This window comes from Tachysurus fulvidraco, chromosome 19, assembly GCF_022655615.1.
Source record: "Tachysurus fulvidraco isolate hzauxx_2018 chromosome 19, HZAU_PFXX_2.0, whole genome shotgun sequence".
Classification (NCBI taxonomy): Eukaryota; Metazoa; Chordata; class Actinopteri; order Siluriformes; family Bagridae; genus Tachysurus; species Tachysurus fulvidraco.
Window position 1 is genome coordinate 21,751,205 of NC_062536.1, and position 18,408 is coordinate 21,769,612.

The 18,408-nt window shown below is 41.8% G+C and overlaps 2 protein-coding genes across 5 annotated transcripts in view; one reads left to right on the plus strand and one right to left on the minus strand.

Moving 5' to 3' along the window:
• LOC113650187 (B-cell receptor CD22-like) overlaps nt 1-18,408 on the minus strand; it is a 1,781,460-nt gene that overhangs the window by 934,201 nt on the left and 828,851 nt on the right. The gene's annotated exons all lie outside the window — the stretch shown is intronic.
• LOC113663360 (antigen WC1.1-like) overlaps nt 1-18,408 on the plus strand; it is an 870,979-nt gene that overhangs the window by 639,699 nt on the left and 212,872 nt on the right. Inside the window, exons 15-20 of the mRNA XM_047803947.1 lie at nt 12,171-12,233; nt 12,532-12,597; nt 12,706-12,783; nt 12,989-13,051; nt 13,151-13,213; nt 14,012-14,068. Of these exons, the coding sequence (XP_047659903.1) occupies nt 12,171-12,233; nt 12,532-12,597; nt 12,706-12,783; nt 12,989-13,051; nt 13,151-13,213; nt 14,012-14,068 (390 nt within the window). The remainder of the gene's footprint in view (nt 1-12,170; nt 12,234-12,531; nt 12,598-12,705; nt 12,784-12,988; nt 13,052-13,150; nt 13,214-14,011; nt 14,069-18,408) is intronic.

An 18,408-nucleotide genomic window follows, 5' to 3' on the forward strand; every position in this document is an offset into this window, starting at 1 on the left:
GACAGATGCAAAAAGCATTTAACTGCATGTTGTACTCTGTATGTATGTGTATGGGACAAATGACATTGTTTTGGTCTTGGTTGAGATTTTGGTCACGTGATGTCACGTGACGTCACGTGTAGCCCCGCCCCCAAAGGAAGCGAAATAAAACATTTGCACAACATGGACATGTGATATATCAAAACACTCAGCACAATGAAGGGAACTGCCCCACGAGTATTCGGATCACGTCACATGCTCATGGCCGATCACCCCCTAAAGTATTGGCACCCTAGCGGTCCAGTAGCTTTCACAATCTTTCTGTCCACTCGCCTCCAACATGCACCGGCCTTTGCGAATACTTGCACCGTCAAAGCCAACATCAAAGTTTGTCGCGACGAACTTTACAATTCTAGTTATTATTATTATTATTATTATTATTATTATTATTATTATTATGTTGGCTTTGTAGAAGCCAACATTCTGATTTCTGTTATAAGATTATTATTATTATTATTATTATTATTATTATTATTATTATTATTATTATTATTATTATTATGTTGGCTTTGTAGAAGCCAACATTCTGATTTCCATTATAAGCTTATTATTATTATTAGTATTATTATTATTATTATTATTATTATTATTATTATTATTATACAAAAAATTATTTTAAAAAAATGCGGCCCAGGGTGTTCGAGCCACATGCACCAAATTCGGATATGTCGTAGACCCTCGTCTGAAATTTTTGCTTCTATTTTTCTAAGCGATCGGAATTCCGGCATTCCCGGTACGGAAGCTCAAAGTGGCCTTTTTTCCCATAGACTTCCATTATAAGCTTTTGAGGTTTGTAACTCGGCAAGTTTTCGAGCGAATTACACTGAACTCGGACAGGTTCTTTAGGACCTTACTCCAGACAAAGTTTTTATTTCGGAGTTCCGACAGAATTTTCGGTTTTCCCGTAGTCGTTTCCCGTTCATGATCGAACATCCCATAGACTTGAATGGGGAATTCTGAACAGTCCTCTAAGCTCTCACACACACAATACATCCAACATTAAGAATTGCATGTACTGTTCTATGCAGTATAATAAGTAGAATCCCATAATGACTGCAGTATTGACATGAAATGTCCAAACCCTCATTTCATAATCAAAAATTTGCACAACATGGACATGTGACATATGAAAACACTCAGCACAATGAGGGGAACTGCCCCATGGGTATTCTGGTAACGTCACATGGTAACACATGGTAACTCCAGACATAAACACTATTCAGGAGTTTTGTTTTTATTCATGGGTTTATATATTATGGGTTAGATTTATATATATATATATATATATATATATATATATATATATATATATATATATATATATATATATATATATATGTATGCAGCTCCTTGTCCAACATTCTCCTACCAATATACTCACTCTACCTCCTCTGAACATGTCCAAACCATCTTATTCTGGCCTCCCTAACTTTGTCCCCCAAACGTCCAACATTAGCTGTCCCTATGATGTACTCGTTCCTAATCCTCTCCAATCTAGTCACTCCCAGAGAACCTCAACATCTTCAGCTCTGGCTCCTGTCTCTTCGTCAGCAACATAATAATAATAATAATAATAATGATAATAATAATAATAATAATAATAATAATAATAATAATAATCCAGCAGATTCATAACAGTGCCCTCAGCAGGTCAGTTAAGAGAACTGAGCCCAGATATAATGGGAGGTTTTGTCAGGAAGGACATCTAGCATAAAGCATGTGATAGATCAAATATGTGGACTACCTGAACAGGAAGCAGGTGAAAAAACAACATTAGAGGGGTGTGTGTGTGTTTGTTTGTGTCTGTTTCCATGTGTGTGTAGAAGGGATGTGTAACTGATGTAGTTGCAGTGTGCTTATCAGTGTGTGTATCTGCTCTGTACAGCTGTCAGGAATAAATGCTGTACGACAGCCGAGTGTTTCCTCTCTCTGACATCAGTGTGTGATGTGGTCGACTCTCATCAGAGACAGGAGGTGGAGCTCTGTTCATCAGTCACACACCACAGAGACAGGAGGTGGAGCTGTGTTCATCAGTCACACACCTCAGAGACAGGAGGCGGGGCTCTGTTCATCAGTCACACACCTCAAAGAAAGGAGGCGGAGCTCTGTTCATCAGTCACACACCTCAGAGTCAGGAGGCGGAGCTCTGTTCATCAGTCACACACCACAGAGACAGGAGGTGGAGCTCTGTTCATCAGTCACACATCACAGAGACAGGAGGTGGAGCTCTGTTCTTCAGTAACAGACCACAGAGACAGGAGGCGGAGCTCTGTTCATCAGCTCTGACGTTATTTTGATATATATGGAGAAAGTGAAAGATGCCTCATCTGATTTGTTATTGAGGCTGTGTGATGATTTCTTCTCGTCTTTCTAATAAGGTAACAGTGAGTGTGATTGGCGGCCGTCACTCTCCCTCTGTCTGTCTCTCTGTCTGTCTCTCTGTAGGGGGCTGAATGAGGGGATACACTTCTCTCAGTCTCTCTGGGCGAGTGGAGGTGAACACATCGTGTACAGCGAGGAGGGAGATGGAAATCTGTCTGACTTTAATTTTTCTCTCATCCATACTCACACTAACAGCAGCTGGTAAGTTCACACTGATTATTCCCATGAAAACATCACACACCTGAACTAACAGAAGTGTGTGTGTGTGTGTGTGTGTGTGTGTGTGTGTGTGTGTGTGTGTGTGTGTGTGTGTGTGTGTGTGTTTGTGTGTGTGCGTGTGTTTGTGTGTCTCTGAGTGTGTGAGAGAGTGTGTGTGTTTGTATCGGTGTGTGATTGTGTATGTGAGTGTGCGTGAGTGAGTGTGAGCCAGTGTGTAAGTTTGAGTGTTTGTGTAGGAGAGTAAGCTAGATTTATTTTTATTTATACTCACTTTATGTTTCTCTCTCAGACAGTGTGAGGTTGGTGGATGGTGGAAGTCGCTGTGCTGGGAGAGTGGAGGTTCTTCAAGATGAACATTGGGGAACAGTGTGTGGTGATGACTGGGATATGAACAATGCTGCAGTGGTGTGTAGAGAGCTGCGCTGTGGGGAGGCTCTAAATGCACCAAAATACGGTCACTTTGGACCAGGCTCAGGACCAATCTGGATGGTTGATGTGAGCTGTAATGGATCAGAGTCGACACTGAAGGACTGTGGGTCACGTGGGAGGGGGGAACTTTTCTGTGGACATGTTCATGATGCTGGAGTCACCTGCTCAGGTAAACTGTGTTCATTAAACATTATTATTATTATTATTATTATTATTATTATTATTATTATTATTATTATTATTATTATTATTATTATTATTGATTTTAATTTGACCAATAAATAAACTTTATTCAAATTTAGATGTTTATCCAAGTATATTTTAAACACAATAGATTTATGTAACCTATATTTGATAACATTGTAATGATTTATTTGTGTTCTGTCTTGTTGAAAACAATATTTACACAATTAAATAAAACAAAGGTCAGAATTCGAGACTCAGTGCTGGTCCTCACCGGTGCTCTGGGAGAGTGGAGGTGTTTCATGGACGTTCCTGGTCCACAGTGTGTGATGCTGACTTTGACCAGCAGGATGCAGAGGTTGTGTGTCGAGAGCTGGGCTGTGGGATTCCTGTGAAGGTTCTGGGATCAGCTACTTTTGGCCGAGGGGAGGGTCAGGTGTGGACAGAGGAGCTTCAGTGTAGAGGAAATGAATCTGACATTACCTTCTGTCCATCATCATCTTCACTCAAACACTCAACCTGTTCCCATGACAATGATTTGGGATTAATATGTTCTGGTTAAGTATCATGATGCAACCACATAGCTGTCAATCAAACTTTAAGGTGCCTGTGTTAATGTTCCTCTTTCACTGAGCTCTCGGCTGTTTGTTCAGGTCACACAGAGGCTCGGCTGGTGAACGGACCGGACTCCTGTTCTGGTCGAGTGGAGCTCCTGTACCTCGGTGTATGGGGCACAATTTGTGATGTAAACTGGAATATGAGAGCTGCAGATGTCCTGTGTGCACAGCTGGATTGTGGGAGTGCTGTGGCTGTGGTGAAGGTCGACTGGTTTGGGGAGGGGAGTAACCACATGTGGGCTGATGTGTTTGATTGTCAGGGGAAGGAAACACACCTATCACAATGTGGCGTCTCATCATGGAGTCGAGCTCCATGCTCTCATAAACATGATGTTGGAGTCATCTGTAATGGTGAGATATTAAAGTCACATACACCAGGTTACTGAAAAAAGTCAGAGTTCATTACAATATTTAAATGACCTTCTTCTGCTTCAGGATCCTTTTTGGCGCTTCATGAGGGGCGAGTGCGGTTGTCTGGAGGGAGCGAGTGTCAGGGGGAGGTGGAGATTTATTTCAGACAGGACTGGAGGAGAGTTCTCCTGGACTCGTGGACTCCGTCTGAGGCGTCTGTGCTTTGCAGACAGCTGGGCTGTGTCTCTGTGCTGAACTACCACTCCTCTCCATCCACCACTGAACACAAACACATGTGTGTAACAGGATTCAGCTGCTCTGGGAGTGAAGATCATCTGAGGAACTGCAGCAGTGCACAAGCTGAACCTGTCAACTGCAGCTCTGGGGAACAGCTCTACATCACCTGTTCAGGTAAACACCCACAAATGAGCAGGCCTGTAGAAAACCAGCACTTTAAAATGTAGTTTAAGTAACAGATCTCTGTCAGTAGGAAAGTAGTTGTTTAGCATATTAATTAAAAATGCAATTATTTTACATTTCATCAGTGGTGTCAAAAGTATTCACATTCATTACTCAGGTAGTATAGATAAAAGTATAGATAAAAAATATTTTAAGTATCAACCCAAGCTTTTTACTCAATTAAAAGTGTAAAAGAACTGGTTTCAAAACTACTTTAAAAGTATAAAGGTTAAAGTAATGCAAGGAAAAAATGCCATTTTTTTACATTTTCACGCAATTATCTGTACTTTCTACTCCTTACATTTTAAAAATAGCCTCATTACTCCTATTTCACTTCGGCTTGTTCCTGGCTATGAACTTCCTCACTGGTGCTGGTGCTGGTTGTTGACATGCTAAAAATAATTACTCCATTAAAGTATAGATACTCAAAATGTCTACTTAAATAAAGTAACGAAGTATTTGTACTTCATTACTTGACTCCTCTGCAGTTCATGGCAACAGAATAAACATTTTCTCTGTCAGTCCTGAACTAAAATGTTCATATCTACATATCTCTTTGTGCGTGTGTGTGTGTGTGTGTGTGTGTGTGTGTGTGTGTGTGTGTGTGTGTGTGTGTGTGTGTGTGTGTAATAAAGATCCCAGCTCGATCAGGCTGGTTGGTTCTAGGGGAGACTGTGCAGGAAGGCTGGAGGTTTTCCACAGCGGCTCGTGGGGGACTGTGCGTGATGACTCGTGGGGTATTGAGGATGTTCAGGTGGTGTGCAGACAGCTGCAGTGTGGAGAGGCCCTCAGTAACCACATACCAGCCTGGTTTGGTCCTGGAACTGGGTCCATATGGCTGAATGAGGTGGAGTGTGAGGGGAACGAGACGTCCCTGTGGAACTGCAGATATCAGCTGTGTGAAGAGGGTGAATGTGGACACCATGAGGACGTAGGAGTCGTCTGCTCAGGTACAGTGTGATGACTGACAATAACCCTGTTAGATATGTATATGTTTTATTTCAAAACTGAGGTCCAAAGTTCCTGAAATTCAACATGATAGTAAGGACTTGTTTATAAATGTGATCCATCTAATTTTTATATAAATATAATGTGTGGATAAAACAGGACGTTTTCAAATGAAGTGTAAGTCGTCCTTCTTTCACCAGAGTTTAAAGAGATACGACTCACGAAGGGCTGTGAGGGGAATCTGGAAGTGTTCTTCAATGGAACCTGGGGTAATGTGTGTTACAATCAGATGGCTGATGAGACGGCAAATATGGTGTGTGGAGAGCTGAACTGTGGAAGACGTGGCAGTCTGTCAAACACTGAAGCACGAGTAAAATCTGCTCCTAACTGGCTGGATCACGTGATATGTAGGAAACACGACTCTAATCTGTTGCAGTGTCCATCTTCACCTTGGGGACAGAACAGATGTGATAATCATAATGAAGTGGTTCATATTACCTGCACAGGTGAGTGGATTCAGACTTTTCTGGTTCTGTTCATTGTCATAACCTGCATGTGAAACATTTCTTTAATGCATTGATTTTATTACTGCAGATGATGGAAAGTCTCCACGTACACCAGGAAACTGCTCTTTACGTCCCTCTCAGAAACCCTTCTCAAGTAAGGAGATATAAGGAGAAGCCTTTAGTCCTTTTCTTCATATGGATTTGAGGGTGACAACATATGTCCCATTATTTTTATATAATCATGTTAAAGGTGGGGTGCACAATGTTTTAAAGCCAATGTTGACAATTAAAATCACCAAAACAAACATGGCCCTAACCCAAATGGGCGTCACCCCTATTTTGATAGTATTACAATTGACTTCTTGTAGTACTGTGTGTTGTACAGTGAACGGTTTAGCTCCGTTTCATGCGGATGGCGTTCAGTTCTCTCCAGCGCTGGAAAAATGATCCTATATTAACATGAGTCCTGCTTCTTGCCTTATCGTAAAGCTTTTTGTGCTTTTCGTTTTTATCCACCATGGCAATGTTTATGCTCATTGGCTACACGTTAGTTTTATTTTTGTTTTGTTTGTTGGCCCGACTCTGAAGCATTTCTCAAGCAACGTGCACCCCACCTTTAAGAGAACTTTAATGTATTTCCTCATAGATCCATCCTGAGGACATAAATTTTTCTCACATTTCATGAAAACCAATCCATCAGAGATAAAATCAGTAAACAGAAACCAAAGTCTGATCTTACTGCTTCAAATGATTTTATTCAGCAGACAATTAATTTATTTATCACACATCAAAGTTAGCATCTGAATTTCAGGATGTTTGTAGTTAGTTCCTAAAATATTCTTTTTTCAGAACACCATAAAACCTGTTTTTACTAAACTAGACCATGTTGAGTATAATATAAGGTTAGATGGTCATGGTGTTGTAGTGAGCTGTGTGACTGGAGCTGTTATTCAGTGTTGGTGTGTTTCCTCTTGTGCGATGTGTGTGATGTAGAACACTGGTCTCTCAGGCTGAGTGGAGGAAAGGGAAGCTGCTCTGGGAGGTTGGAGGTGTATCATAACTCTACGTGGGGCTCCGTTTGTGATGATCAGTGGAACATCATGAATGTTCAGGTGGTGTGCAGACAGCTGGGCTGTGGGTCGGCGCTGAGTGCTGATGATCGGTTTGGTTCTGGTGAAGGGACTTTCTGGCTGAACAGAGTGAAGTGTCGAGGGGATGAGATTCACCTGTGGGACTGTCATCATTCCCTGAAGAATCACACTGACTGCTCTCCTGCTGGAGTCACCTGTGCAGGTCAGAGGGGTGTGCTAACTTTTCAGCTTTCTGTCTCAGTGATAAGACTTGATAACTTTTATTTAGAATTTTAGATGTTTGATTGACATCTCAGACCCTGAACTCTAAACACTGTTCAGCATGTCATAAGCCTTATTGAGTAACAGTTTATTTTTATTGTGAGACAAAGTGTTTTTCTTTCTGTGAATACCGACATATCCACTGTGTCCACTGCTAAATCCACCACCAAATCAGGTGTGTATTTGTTTAATATAAAATTTATTTCTGTTCATTAAGTTCTAAATATTTCTGATCACAGCGTTGTATCAAGATCCTCACGTGTGTTTTTGACCTCAGTAAGAACCGATCTAAACCCTGTGTCACCTGGACCTCCATCTTCCCCTCCACTGGTTCTCTATGTGTTGGGAACGCTGCTCTTCCTGGCCTTAGTGCTTCTGCTGGTACTGTTTTACCAGAACAGAGTGCTCAGGAAAGGTACCACACTTTCACTCATTTTATTATTATATTATTTAAAATCTCATTTTCATATTATCATTCATACTGTGAATACATTTTACTATAGATTTATTATTATTATTATTATTATTATTATTATTATTATTATTCCCCACTCCCAGTTGTCTCTATGACGATGACACGTAAGTCTGAGCCTGAGGCAGTCTATGAGGAGATCAACCACAGATACATGGCTAGAAGAAGCTTCACACAAAGAGGTGAGTGATATGTTGGACTGTTCTACATCACACTTATTGTATTCTATTTAAACTTCTAGCTGAAATTCACTGCATAAAAATGATCAAATCACTCCATATAAAATACACACCTCAATGTAAACTCAGTGATTAGAGCAATATTTTCCCCCAAATCCAGTGTGATTTATTTCTTTATGACAAATAAATAAAAATAAGCTCAATGTTTGTGAGAGGAAATGTGCAGTTAGAGTGTATGTGGTTTAGAGACATGATTCTGCTGATAAACATCTATTAAAGCTTCTGTTTTAGTGCAGGTGTGTGTGTGTGTCTGTGTGTGTGTGTGTGTGTGTGTGTGTGTGTGTGTGTGTGTGTGTGTGTGTGTGTGTGTGTGTGTGTGTGCTTGCGTGCATGCATGCATGTTACTGCTTTCCTGCAATAATAATAACCTAAATGTGTGAGTGGAAACAGATAAGAGTTCAAGTGGGGTAGTTTTTTTAAAGGGGGGGGGGGGGGGGGTTGTGTGTGTATCTGCTTTCCTGTACAGGTGCATCCCCGCTCTTCTTCTGTATGTGTGTGTTTGTTTTCACATTTTCACATTTATGATTAATAAATAGGGGGCACGGTGGCTTAGTGCTTAGCACGTTCGCCTCACACCTGCAGGGTTGGGGGTTCGAATTCCCGCCTCCGCCTTGTGTGTGGAGTTTGCATGTTCTCTCCGTGCCATGGGGGTTTTCTCCGTGTACTCTCCGTGTTTCTTCCCCCGGTCCAAAGACATGCATGGTAGGTTGATTGGCATCTCTGGAAAAATTGTGAATGAATGAGAGTGTGTGTTTTCACTGATTTTTTCACCTTTTTTCCTGCCCTGTATTTCCTTGTTTAACTATTTATTTTTTTTTTTTTGGGTTGCTGGACTGTTTCTGACTTTGTTCGATTTTTGCCCTGCATTGCCCTGTTTGCCTGTGTTTTTGATTATTGGACTGCCTGATTTATTGAACTGTGCCTCCCCTGTTTTAAGCCAGCTGATATTAAAGACGTTTAATTTGAAGTTTGATCTGTGGCTCGCATTTGCCTCCTCGCCTGCCTCCCTGACAGTACCATCTGGCCTGACATGGACCCAACAGACACTCGGAGCATGCAGGCTATGATTTGCTCTATGTCCCAGACTTCTACCACTCTTGAAAGTCTTCTCCATGACTTAGATGCTGTAACTCAGGGACTGGTATGTTGCCTTGGCATGGCTACTGCTACCACCTCAGCCTTTCCTTGTGAACCTAATCGTCACCTATGTTCTCTCCATGCTTTCTGGTAAAGATAAGCTCTCAGACACTGTGGAATGGGAGAATCAGTCAGCTGCCTACTCTCCATTCAAGACCTTCTCCATTGAGCAACGTAAGGTTGTTTACACCAGTCTCCTCTTTCACCTGACCCTGCTCACCGGTATCCTCTCACAGTGCAAGCCATGAGTATTGGCCACCGACCGGGCATTTTGCCTCAAAAAGCTCCTTCTGATTTCAGTTGTTTAGAATAATCAAGAGTGGCTGTTGTTCTTGCTAATCCCATCCCCTTAGGCCCCTGTCATGTTTGATTTCCCCTGGCTGGCAAAAACACAACCTTTACATAGACTGGACCAGCCATTGAATCCTGAACTGGGGAACACACCACTATATACCCCCTGCCTCAGCTCAACCTCTCCAGACCCGGCACCAATTTCTGATGTACCCCCTAGCAAACACTCTTCTGTCCCCACTGTTTACCATGATCTTGAACAAGTCTTCAGAAAGGCCAGGGCTGCATCCCTACCACCGCAACGTCCCACCACAATGAACACCCACCCCCCCAAACAAACACACACTTGCACTACTGACCTCCTGCCTTGTCCCGCCACCTGTACCACCTAACAGCAACCAAGATGGAGGCCCTGAACTAGAATCATTTACCCATCCATAGACTACCATGGGCTTAATACCATTACAGTCAAGAACCATTAACCCCTGCCACTCATTTCCTCAGCCTTTCAACTCCTCAACGGAGCCACTATTTTCACCAAGCTGGAGCTGAGGCTCACCTACCAGCTTGTCCGCATCAGAGAGGGAGATGAGAGGAAAGTGACATTCAACACCCCCACTGGTCACTACGAGTACCTGGTTATGCCATTCCTCAATGACGTTCTCATGGACATGCTTAACTCTCAGCTCTTTGTCTACCTCGACGATACACTAATCTTTTTGAGTCCATTCAACAACTCTAGTGATTTCTGGGATTTGGCAATTTCATTCAGAGGTGCATCCGGGGCTATAGTGTCATTTCCACCACCTTACATCAGCTCACCTCCACCCTGTGAACCTTTGTCTGGAACTGTTTAGCTCTGCTCCGATCCTGGCCCTGCTGGACCCTTCCTGCCAAATTATTGTGGAGGTGGATGCTTCTGAGCATCAAAGCACTCCACCCCTGCAGGTTCTAATGGCATCTCAGCCCCTCTGAGCAGAACAATGCTGTCAGTGAGCATGAAATTCTAGCCATCTTCACCTTGGAGGAGTGGCACCACTTGGCTGGAGTGCACTGACCAACCTATTCTTGTTTTGGCTGACCACAAGAACCTTGCATACCTTTGGACAGCTAGGAGGCTAAACCTTATACAAGCTCAATGCGCCCTCATCTTCGGGCATTTTAACTTCACTCGGTCCTACTGTTGGGCCCAAGAATGCCAAGCCATCATTTAAGAAGGATATCAGCTGGCTTTCTCCACCATATCTCAGTAACCAGGCATCCTTGGTCTCACATATTCATGCCCTTTGTTATGGGTGAACCCCTGTCAGCTGGGCACACCACCATCCTCACTGTTGTTGACCGATTTTCCAAAATGGCTCAGTTCATTGCCGTGCCCAAGTTGCCATCAGCCAAGGAAACTGCCCTGCTCATACCCCAGCACATTTTTGACCTGCAGGGCCTCCCACACAACATTATCTCTGACCGAGGCACACAGTTTACCTCTAGGAGATCACCATCAGCTTTTAATCAGGGTTCAATCCACATTCTAACAGACATACCGAGCATCCGAATCAGGAACTGGAGATGGGGCACATTCTCTGTGACGAGGAACCTGCATTCTGGTCCTCCTATATTTTGTGGGTAGAATATGCCCACAACTCCCTGCCATCATCTGCCATGGGTCTCTCTCCCTTCCAGGCTACCTACGGTTACTAGCCACTGCTGTTTTCTAACCAGAAACTAGGGGCCTCTTTCCCCTCTTTCCTTTCCCTGGTCAAGTGTTTTGAAGTGTCTGGAGAAAAGATGTATGGTCCACCTCAAGACTGCAAGGAGCTATGCACAGTGGGCCAATCATAGGCATCATTTGGCACACCCTTATCGCATCGGTCAGAGGGCTGGGGATCTACCAGAGACCTGCCGATTAAAGTCACCTGCAGAAAGATCGCTTCAAGCTTTGTCAGTCAATTTCCCTTCTCCAAGGTGAGCAACCCAGTGGCAGTCCAACTCAAGCTCCCCAGGTGGTCTGGGTGTTTATTATAAATAATTAAAATTAAAAATTTGATTAAAAATTAGTCCCGATAAACCATAATAGTTACAGGGTGTCCTGATAAATATTCAATGCGTTGTTGTCTGTGTGTGAGTGTGTGTCTATAAGACAGTCTGTGTGTGTGACAATTATGACTAATTATTAAAAATAAATATTTGGCATATGTCTGTGTGCACGGTTGTACTGTAAAAGTGTCCATCTCTCTGCAGTGCATTGTGTGAATGAGTGAGTGAGCGTGTGAGAATGACTGACTTGGATGAATGTGTACAAATATTTGGTTTTGGGATTTTATTGAAATAATGTCATGGAAAGTGTGTCCCCATTAACCATCGTGGTTACTGGGAGTCCTGATAAATACTTAAATCTCTGTGGCTTTACTTTAATATGTGTGTGTGTGTGTGTGTGTGTGTGTATGTGTGTGTGTGTGTGTGTGTGTGTGTGTGTGTGTGTGTGTGTGTGTGTGTGTTGCCCTGCTCTTCTGAACTCATCTCCTGACTCTCCTGCTCTCCTCTAACAGGAAGTCTCCTCTCTGAAGAACAGCATTCTGGGTATGAGCATGTGGATGATGAGCTTCTCTCAGGTAAAAAATACCAGAGTGTGAGTTTGTCTAACTCCATTAACTGAAAGATATTAGAATTAAAATTAGAAATCAGAAATGACTACATTTGTCCTTTCTGAGATGTGATTATGATGTAGTGTGTAGAAGAATTACAGTAACTCCAGTGTTTTAATGCACACATGATATCTCACCATTAACCTTATCTTACTTTAATCTCCTGAAATCCATCTGATCAAATTTATCAAATTCATTTGATGAATATTTTATTGAGTATAAATGTGTTTAAAAACCCAAAACTAAGAAATTGTTCTTTTTACAGTAAAGTCTGGGATCAAAGAAAAGGCTGAGTATTATGATGATGTCATGGACACCAGTGACATCATAAGTGGGTGCAGTTGTTAAGTGATCACATAAATTTACTGAGTTGACATTAAACCATGAGGTCAGAATGTGATGGAGCTGTTTGTACAGTCTCTGCTTTTATTTCATTTAGGTGATCCAGGAAGAGTCGACCCACCAGAGGACTACGATGATGCCGTCACTGCTGGACCCATCCCTGATAACGTGGATGGTGTGGTTCTGTTTTGGGATTTGTTTAAGAAAGCAGATTAAATTAAACACACACACTATCAATACGTTTGTTTATTGGTTTGTGTGTAGTGACGTTTTTTTACACGTGTACAATGTCATTTTGTATCGTGTCATCAAATACACAGTGTACAAACTGTCACTTCAGTAAACTTTAAATATCTTTAAATATCTGTGTTTTGGTGTAGAGGATGAAGCTGAGAATTATGATGACACCATTACAGCTGATCAGAAGTCAGTTATACTGACAGGTATGATAATAATGGGACAGTGTGGCATCCACAAGCATCCAAATGATCATTAATGACATTGATGTGGATTTAATAGCTTTTATCTCTATGTCCTGACAGTGGACGTGTCCGAGAACTATGACGATGCAGTTACCACTGAAACAAACACAAACATCATCACAGGTCAGATTTTTTATGAAAATGGAAGGAATTTATTTACCTTAAAATTGTATTAAGTACAACTCAAGCTTTGTGGCTTAATCCCATTTTAGTAGTGCTTTGAGTCTGTCTGTGTTTTGCCCTGTTTCTGTTTGCTGGTTTGCCCTGCTGTTAATTGTTTGACCCACCCACTTGTTTGTTGCCATGGACACTCGGAACTCATTCCTTTCCTCAATTGTGTTGTCTTGGTCACTGATTGTGTCTTTTTTTTGATTGGTTCCTGTTTGTTATATCTACTCTGTTTGTTCACTTCCCTGGTGCTGGTCGTTGTCTAATGTTTGATGGTTAATGTTCTATGTTTTTTGTTAGCTCTGAGTTCTGCCTAGTTTTGCCTGTCTGTTTACCTGTTTCTTGTTTTTTGATTTATACTAAACTGCATTTGGATCCTCACTCGCCTTTGCTGCACCCTGACAAGTACAGTATTGAATTCTGCATTCTGATTGGTCAGTATGTGTTGATTAATTTTCTTTAACAGCAGCTCTGACAGTACTGCAGAGGTAAACCACAGGTTTCTATTAATGATCCAATACATTGTGGTTTCTATAGTAACAGCTCATTCACAGGAACTTAAATTCACATGAATTTATATTAAAAATCTGTGTGTTCATCAACATGGTGAAGTTTTCTGTAAGAAAATTATTTGTTATTATTTTTCAGATTTTTTAAAAACACTGCTTCATCACACCACCCTGTAACTCAGTATTTTACTGTAACACCAACACACACAGTGGTTCATTACTTATTCATTTATTTGTTCATTAGACAATCCAGAAGATTATGATGTCCTCACTGAGGAACAGGATGTAGGAGAGACAGAGGGTGAGCGACTTCCTGTTTATTCTCTAATGTACATAAGTTCACAGGCAGCAGAGTAAAAGATTAAATTAAATTATAAATATCAAGTTTCAGATCAGTTTTTAGGACAAATATAATCGAACGTGTATTTATTAAAGAGTTTAGATTAGACCTACTGTAAATATTATCTGTGATACAGAACATAAACTTCAGATCACTGTTTTTATAACAAATCACTGTTCAGTCAGATTAAAGAAACTGATGTGATAAATGTCCTCTATTCTCTTCATTTATGGTTTAAATATCAGAGAAATCCTACATAGTGCATCGTTTATGTATTATAAGTTGTTACAAAACAATTACTGTATTAATACAATATAAAGGATGTATTAAAGAAGTAAATGTGTTTATTTTACAGAATATGATGACGTGGAGGAGAAATCTCAGAAGGACAGGGACCATGTGACTGAGACACGTCTCCAAAGGCCTTTTATCAGGAAATTACATTTCAACTTTTATAAACACAAAAAATGACTATTATACTTCTAATAATTTCATTCATTCTGAACCATTTTCATTTTCTCACCTTGTTATTAGTAAATAAATTAGGGAGAGTTAAATCACCTGTGCACTTAACACTTAACAAATGCTTCCATTGTGAGCTTAGATATCACTGACGCACCTCACCTCATTTATCACCAGTTTATTCCATCAAAATTACTTAAATGTTTATTTCACTATTAAATATTTTATTTCACATACACTTATATACAGTACAGAATATGCAGTGAAATTAAAATCCAGCTTAAATGCAATGCATAGAAATAAACTGAATATTAATTAACTAAATTAAATATAAGTCAATAAATAATGAATAGAAATGAAATAACTAAAATGATGTCTGTTATATTACATGTAAGAATACATTATGTGTAAACAGTGTGAAATGTACCATATTTGCATTCTTTTACATGCAGTAAGAGTAAAGAATGTGTAAACAGTGTGGAATGTACCATATATGCAGGTGTGTTACATTTAAGTAAGAGTAATGTGCAGAATGTCAGAATGGAAGTCTTTGAGTTCAAATCCAAGAATCACTAAGCTGTCACTGAGTGCCATGAATGTAAATGTAAGGTGTGTTACATGTAGTAAAGAGCAGTGTGCAGATTATCAGTGAAGTAACTGAGTCTTTATAGACTGTGAAGGATTTGTATAGTAGTCATCAGGCTATGGAAGTGATTACAGATGTTGAACAGACAGTTAATGGGGTGGATGGAGTCTTTAATGATTTCAGCAGCTCTGGTACTGCATTGTCTGTTGTAGACGTCATGCAGAGAGGAAAGAACAGACATAGAGATGTGCTCATCTATACACACCGCTCTAAGGGCTGTGGCAGTCTTGGTTTGTGCTGCGTAAACACTTCACCTTCACCTCCAGTAAAGAATGTTTTCCTAAGTATGATAGTAATATAATTTAACACAGCTTGAGTGCTGATTACAATAATTATAGTACACTTTTGATGAATTCAGGAATGTGTTGATTAATTTTCTACAACAGCACATTTCTGACAATAGTTACGACTGCAAAATAAATGATTATATTAATGAACTTTGTCTAAATAAACAATATACAAGCAAATGCAATTTTCCTTTCATACTCAGTAAATATTGTGTATTATGCCTAGTTTTATTCACACTTTTTAAATGTATTTTTTCTTAAACAAGTGATTAAATAAACATTATTTCATGATCTAATGTGATGGTGTGATTTGAGTGAGTAACTCTTCTAGTGATGAATCTGTGCTCAGTGACATTGTAGAACATCTCAGGCAGTAAATAAAAAAGTAAATATTTATATACTGATCAGATGGATGTGAGTTCATATTTCAGCACACACACACACACACACACACACACACACACACACACACACACATTTTTAGACATACACACAGGTAAAAAATGTTTAGCTGGACACCCAGTTACTGTCACGGTTTATGTGGACTCGCCCTCTGTAACATTATATAAAGTACATTTGCACTCTTGGAAATTATTCTTATTTTTATTACTACAGCTTATTACTATTACTTCAGCATTCTTCTTTTATTATTATTGTTTTATTATTATGTTATTATTATTATTATTATTATTATTATTATTATTATTATTATTATTATTATTATTGTTATTCCCCACTCCCAGTTGTCTCTGGGAGTGGGAATAAGCCTGAATGATCCTGGGGCAGTCTATGAGGAGATCAACCACAGACAAATGGCTAGAAGAAGCTTCACTCAAAGAGGTGAGTGATATGTGGACTGTTCTGCATCACACTTATTATATTCTATTTAACATTCTAGCTGAAATTCACTGCATTAAAATGATGAAATCCCCCATACGAAATACACACCTAATGTAAACTCAGTGATTAGAGCAATATTTTCTGTCAAATCCATCCATCCATCCATCTTCTACCGCTTATCCAGAGCCGGTTCGCGGGGGCAGCAGTCTAAGCAGGGACGCCCAGACTTCCCTCTCTTCAGACACTTCCTCCACATTCCCACATAGTCCCTCCAGCGTGTCCTAGGTCTTCCCCGCGGCCTCTTCCCGGTTGGACATGCCCGGAATACCTCCTCAGAAAGGCATCTGGAAGAGATGCCGAACCACCTCAGCTGACTCCTCTCGATGTGGAGAGCTCCTCACCCTATCTCTAAGGGAGCACCCAGCCAACCTGCGGAGGAAACTCATTTTGGCTGCCTGTATCCGGGATCTTGTCCTTTTGGTCATGACCCAAAGCTCATGACCATAGGTGAGGGTAGGAACATAGATCGAATGCTAAATAGAGATCTTCGCCTTGCGGCTCAGCTCTTTCTTCACCACAACAGACCGTAATATCGACCGCATCACTGCAAAAGATACATCGATCCGTCGATATCATTCTCCATCCTTCCTTTACTCGTGAACTACACCCCAAGACACTTAAACTCCTCCACTTAAGGCAGGAGCTCTCCACAAACCTGAAGGGGGCAAGCCCCCCTTTTCCGGCTGAGAACCATGGCCTCGGAATTGGAGGTTCTGATTCTCATCCCCGCTACTTCACACTAGGCTGCAAGCCATCCCAGTGCACGCTGAAGGTCCTGATTTGAGGAAGCCAACAGGGCAACATCATCTGCAAACAGCAGAGACGAAATCCCATGGTCCCCAAACCGGACTGCCTCTGGCCCCCGACTGCGCCTAGAAACCCTGTCCATATAAATAATGAACAGGACCGGTGACAAAGGGCACCCCTGCAAAGTCCAACATGCACCAGGAACAAGTCTGACTTAATGCCGACAATGCGAATCAAACACCTTTCTCTGGTCATATAGGGACCAGACAGCCCTTAGCAGAGAGCCCCAAACCCCAAACTCCCAGAGCACCCCCCACAGGTCACCATGAGGGACACAGTTTAATGCCTTCTCCAGATCCACAAAGCACATGTGGACTGGTTGGGCAAACTCCAATGAGCCCTTCATCAACCTGGTGAGGGTATAGAGATGGTCCAGTATTCCATGACCGAGACAAAACCTGCATTGTTCCTCCTGAATCCGAAGTTCAACTATCGGCCGAATTCTCCTCTCCAGTACCCTGGCATAGACTTTTCTGGGGAGGCTGAGGAGTGTGATCCCCTGTAGTTTGAACACACCCTCCGGTCACCCTTCTTAAACAGAGGGACCACCACTCCAGTCTGCCAGTCCAGAGGCACTGTCCCCAGCCACCACGCGATGTTGCTGAGGCATGTCAGCCAAGACAGCCCCACAACATCCAGAGACTTTAGGTACTCGGGGCAGATCTAATCCACGCTGGTGCCTTGCCACTGAGGAGCTTCTCAACTACCACAGTGACCTCAGCTTGGGGGATTGATGAGTCCACAACCGAGCCCTCAGCCTCTGCTTCATCAGTGGAAGACATGCAAGTGGGGTTGAGGTGATCCTCGAAGTACTCCTTCCACCGTCCGAGGATGTCCCCAGTCAAAGTAAGCAGATTCCCACTCCACTGTAAACAGTGTGAGTGGGGCACTGCTTCGCCCTCCTGAGGCGTCGGGGCAGTTTGCCCGAATTTCTTTGAGGCCAACCGATAGTCCTTCTCTATAGCCTCACCGAACTCCTCCCAGACCCGACTTTTTGCCTCCGCAACCACCCGGGCTAAAGCTCGCTTGGCCCTTCGGTACCTATCAGCTGCCTCTAGAGTCCCCTGGGCCAACCAGGCTCGATAAGACTCCTTCTGCAGCTTGACCGCATCCCTTACTTCCGGGGTCCACCACCGGGTTTGGGAATTGCCGCCAAGACAGGCACCGGAGACCTTACGGCCACAGCTCTGAGCATCCGC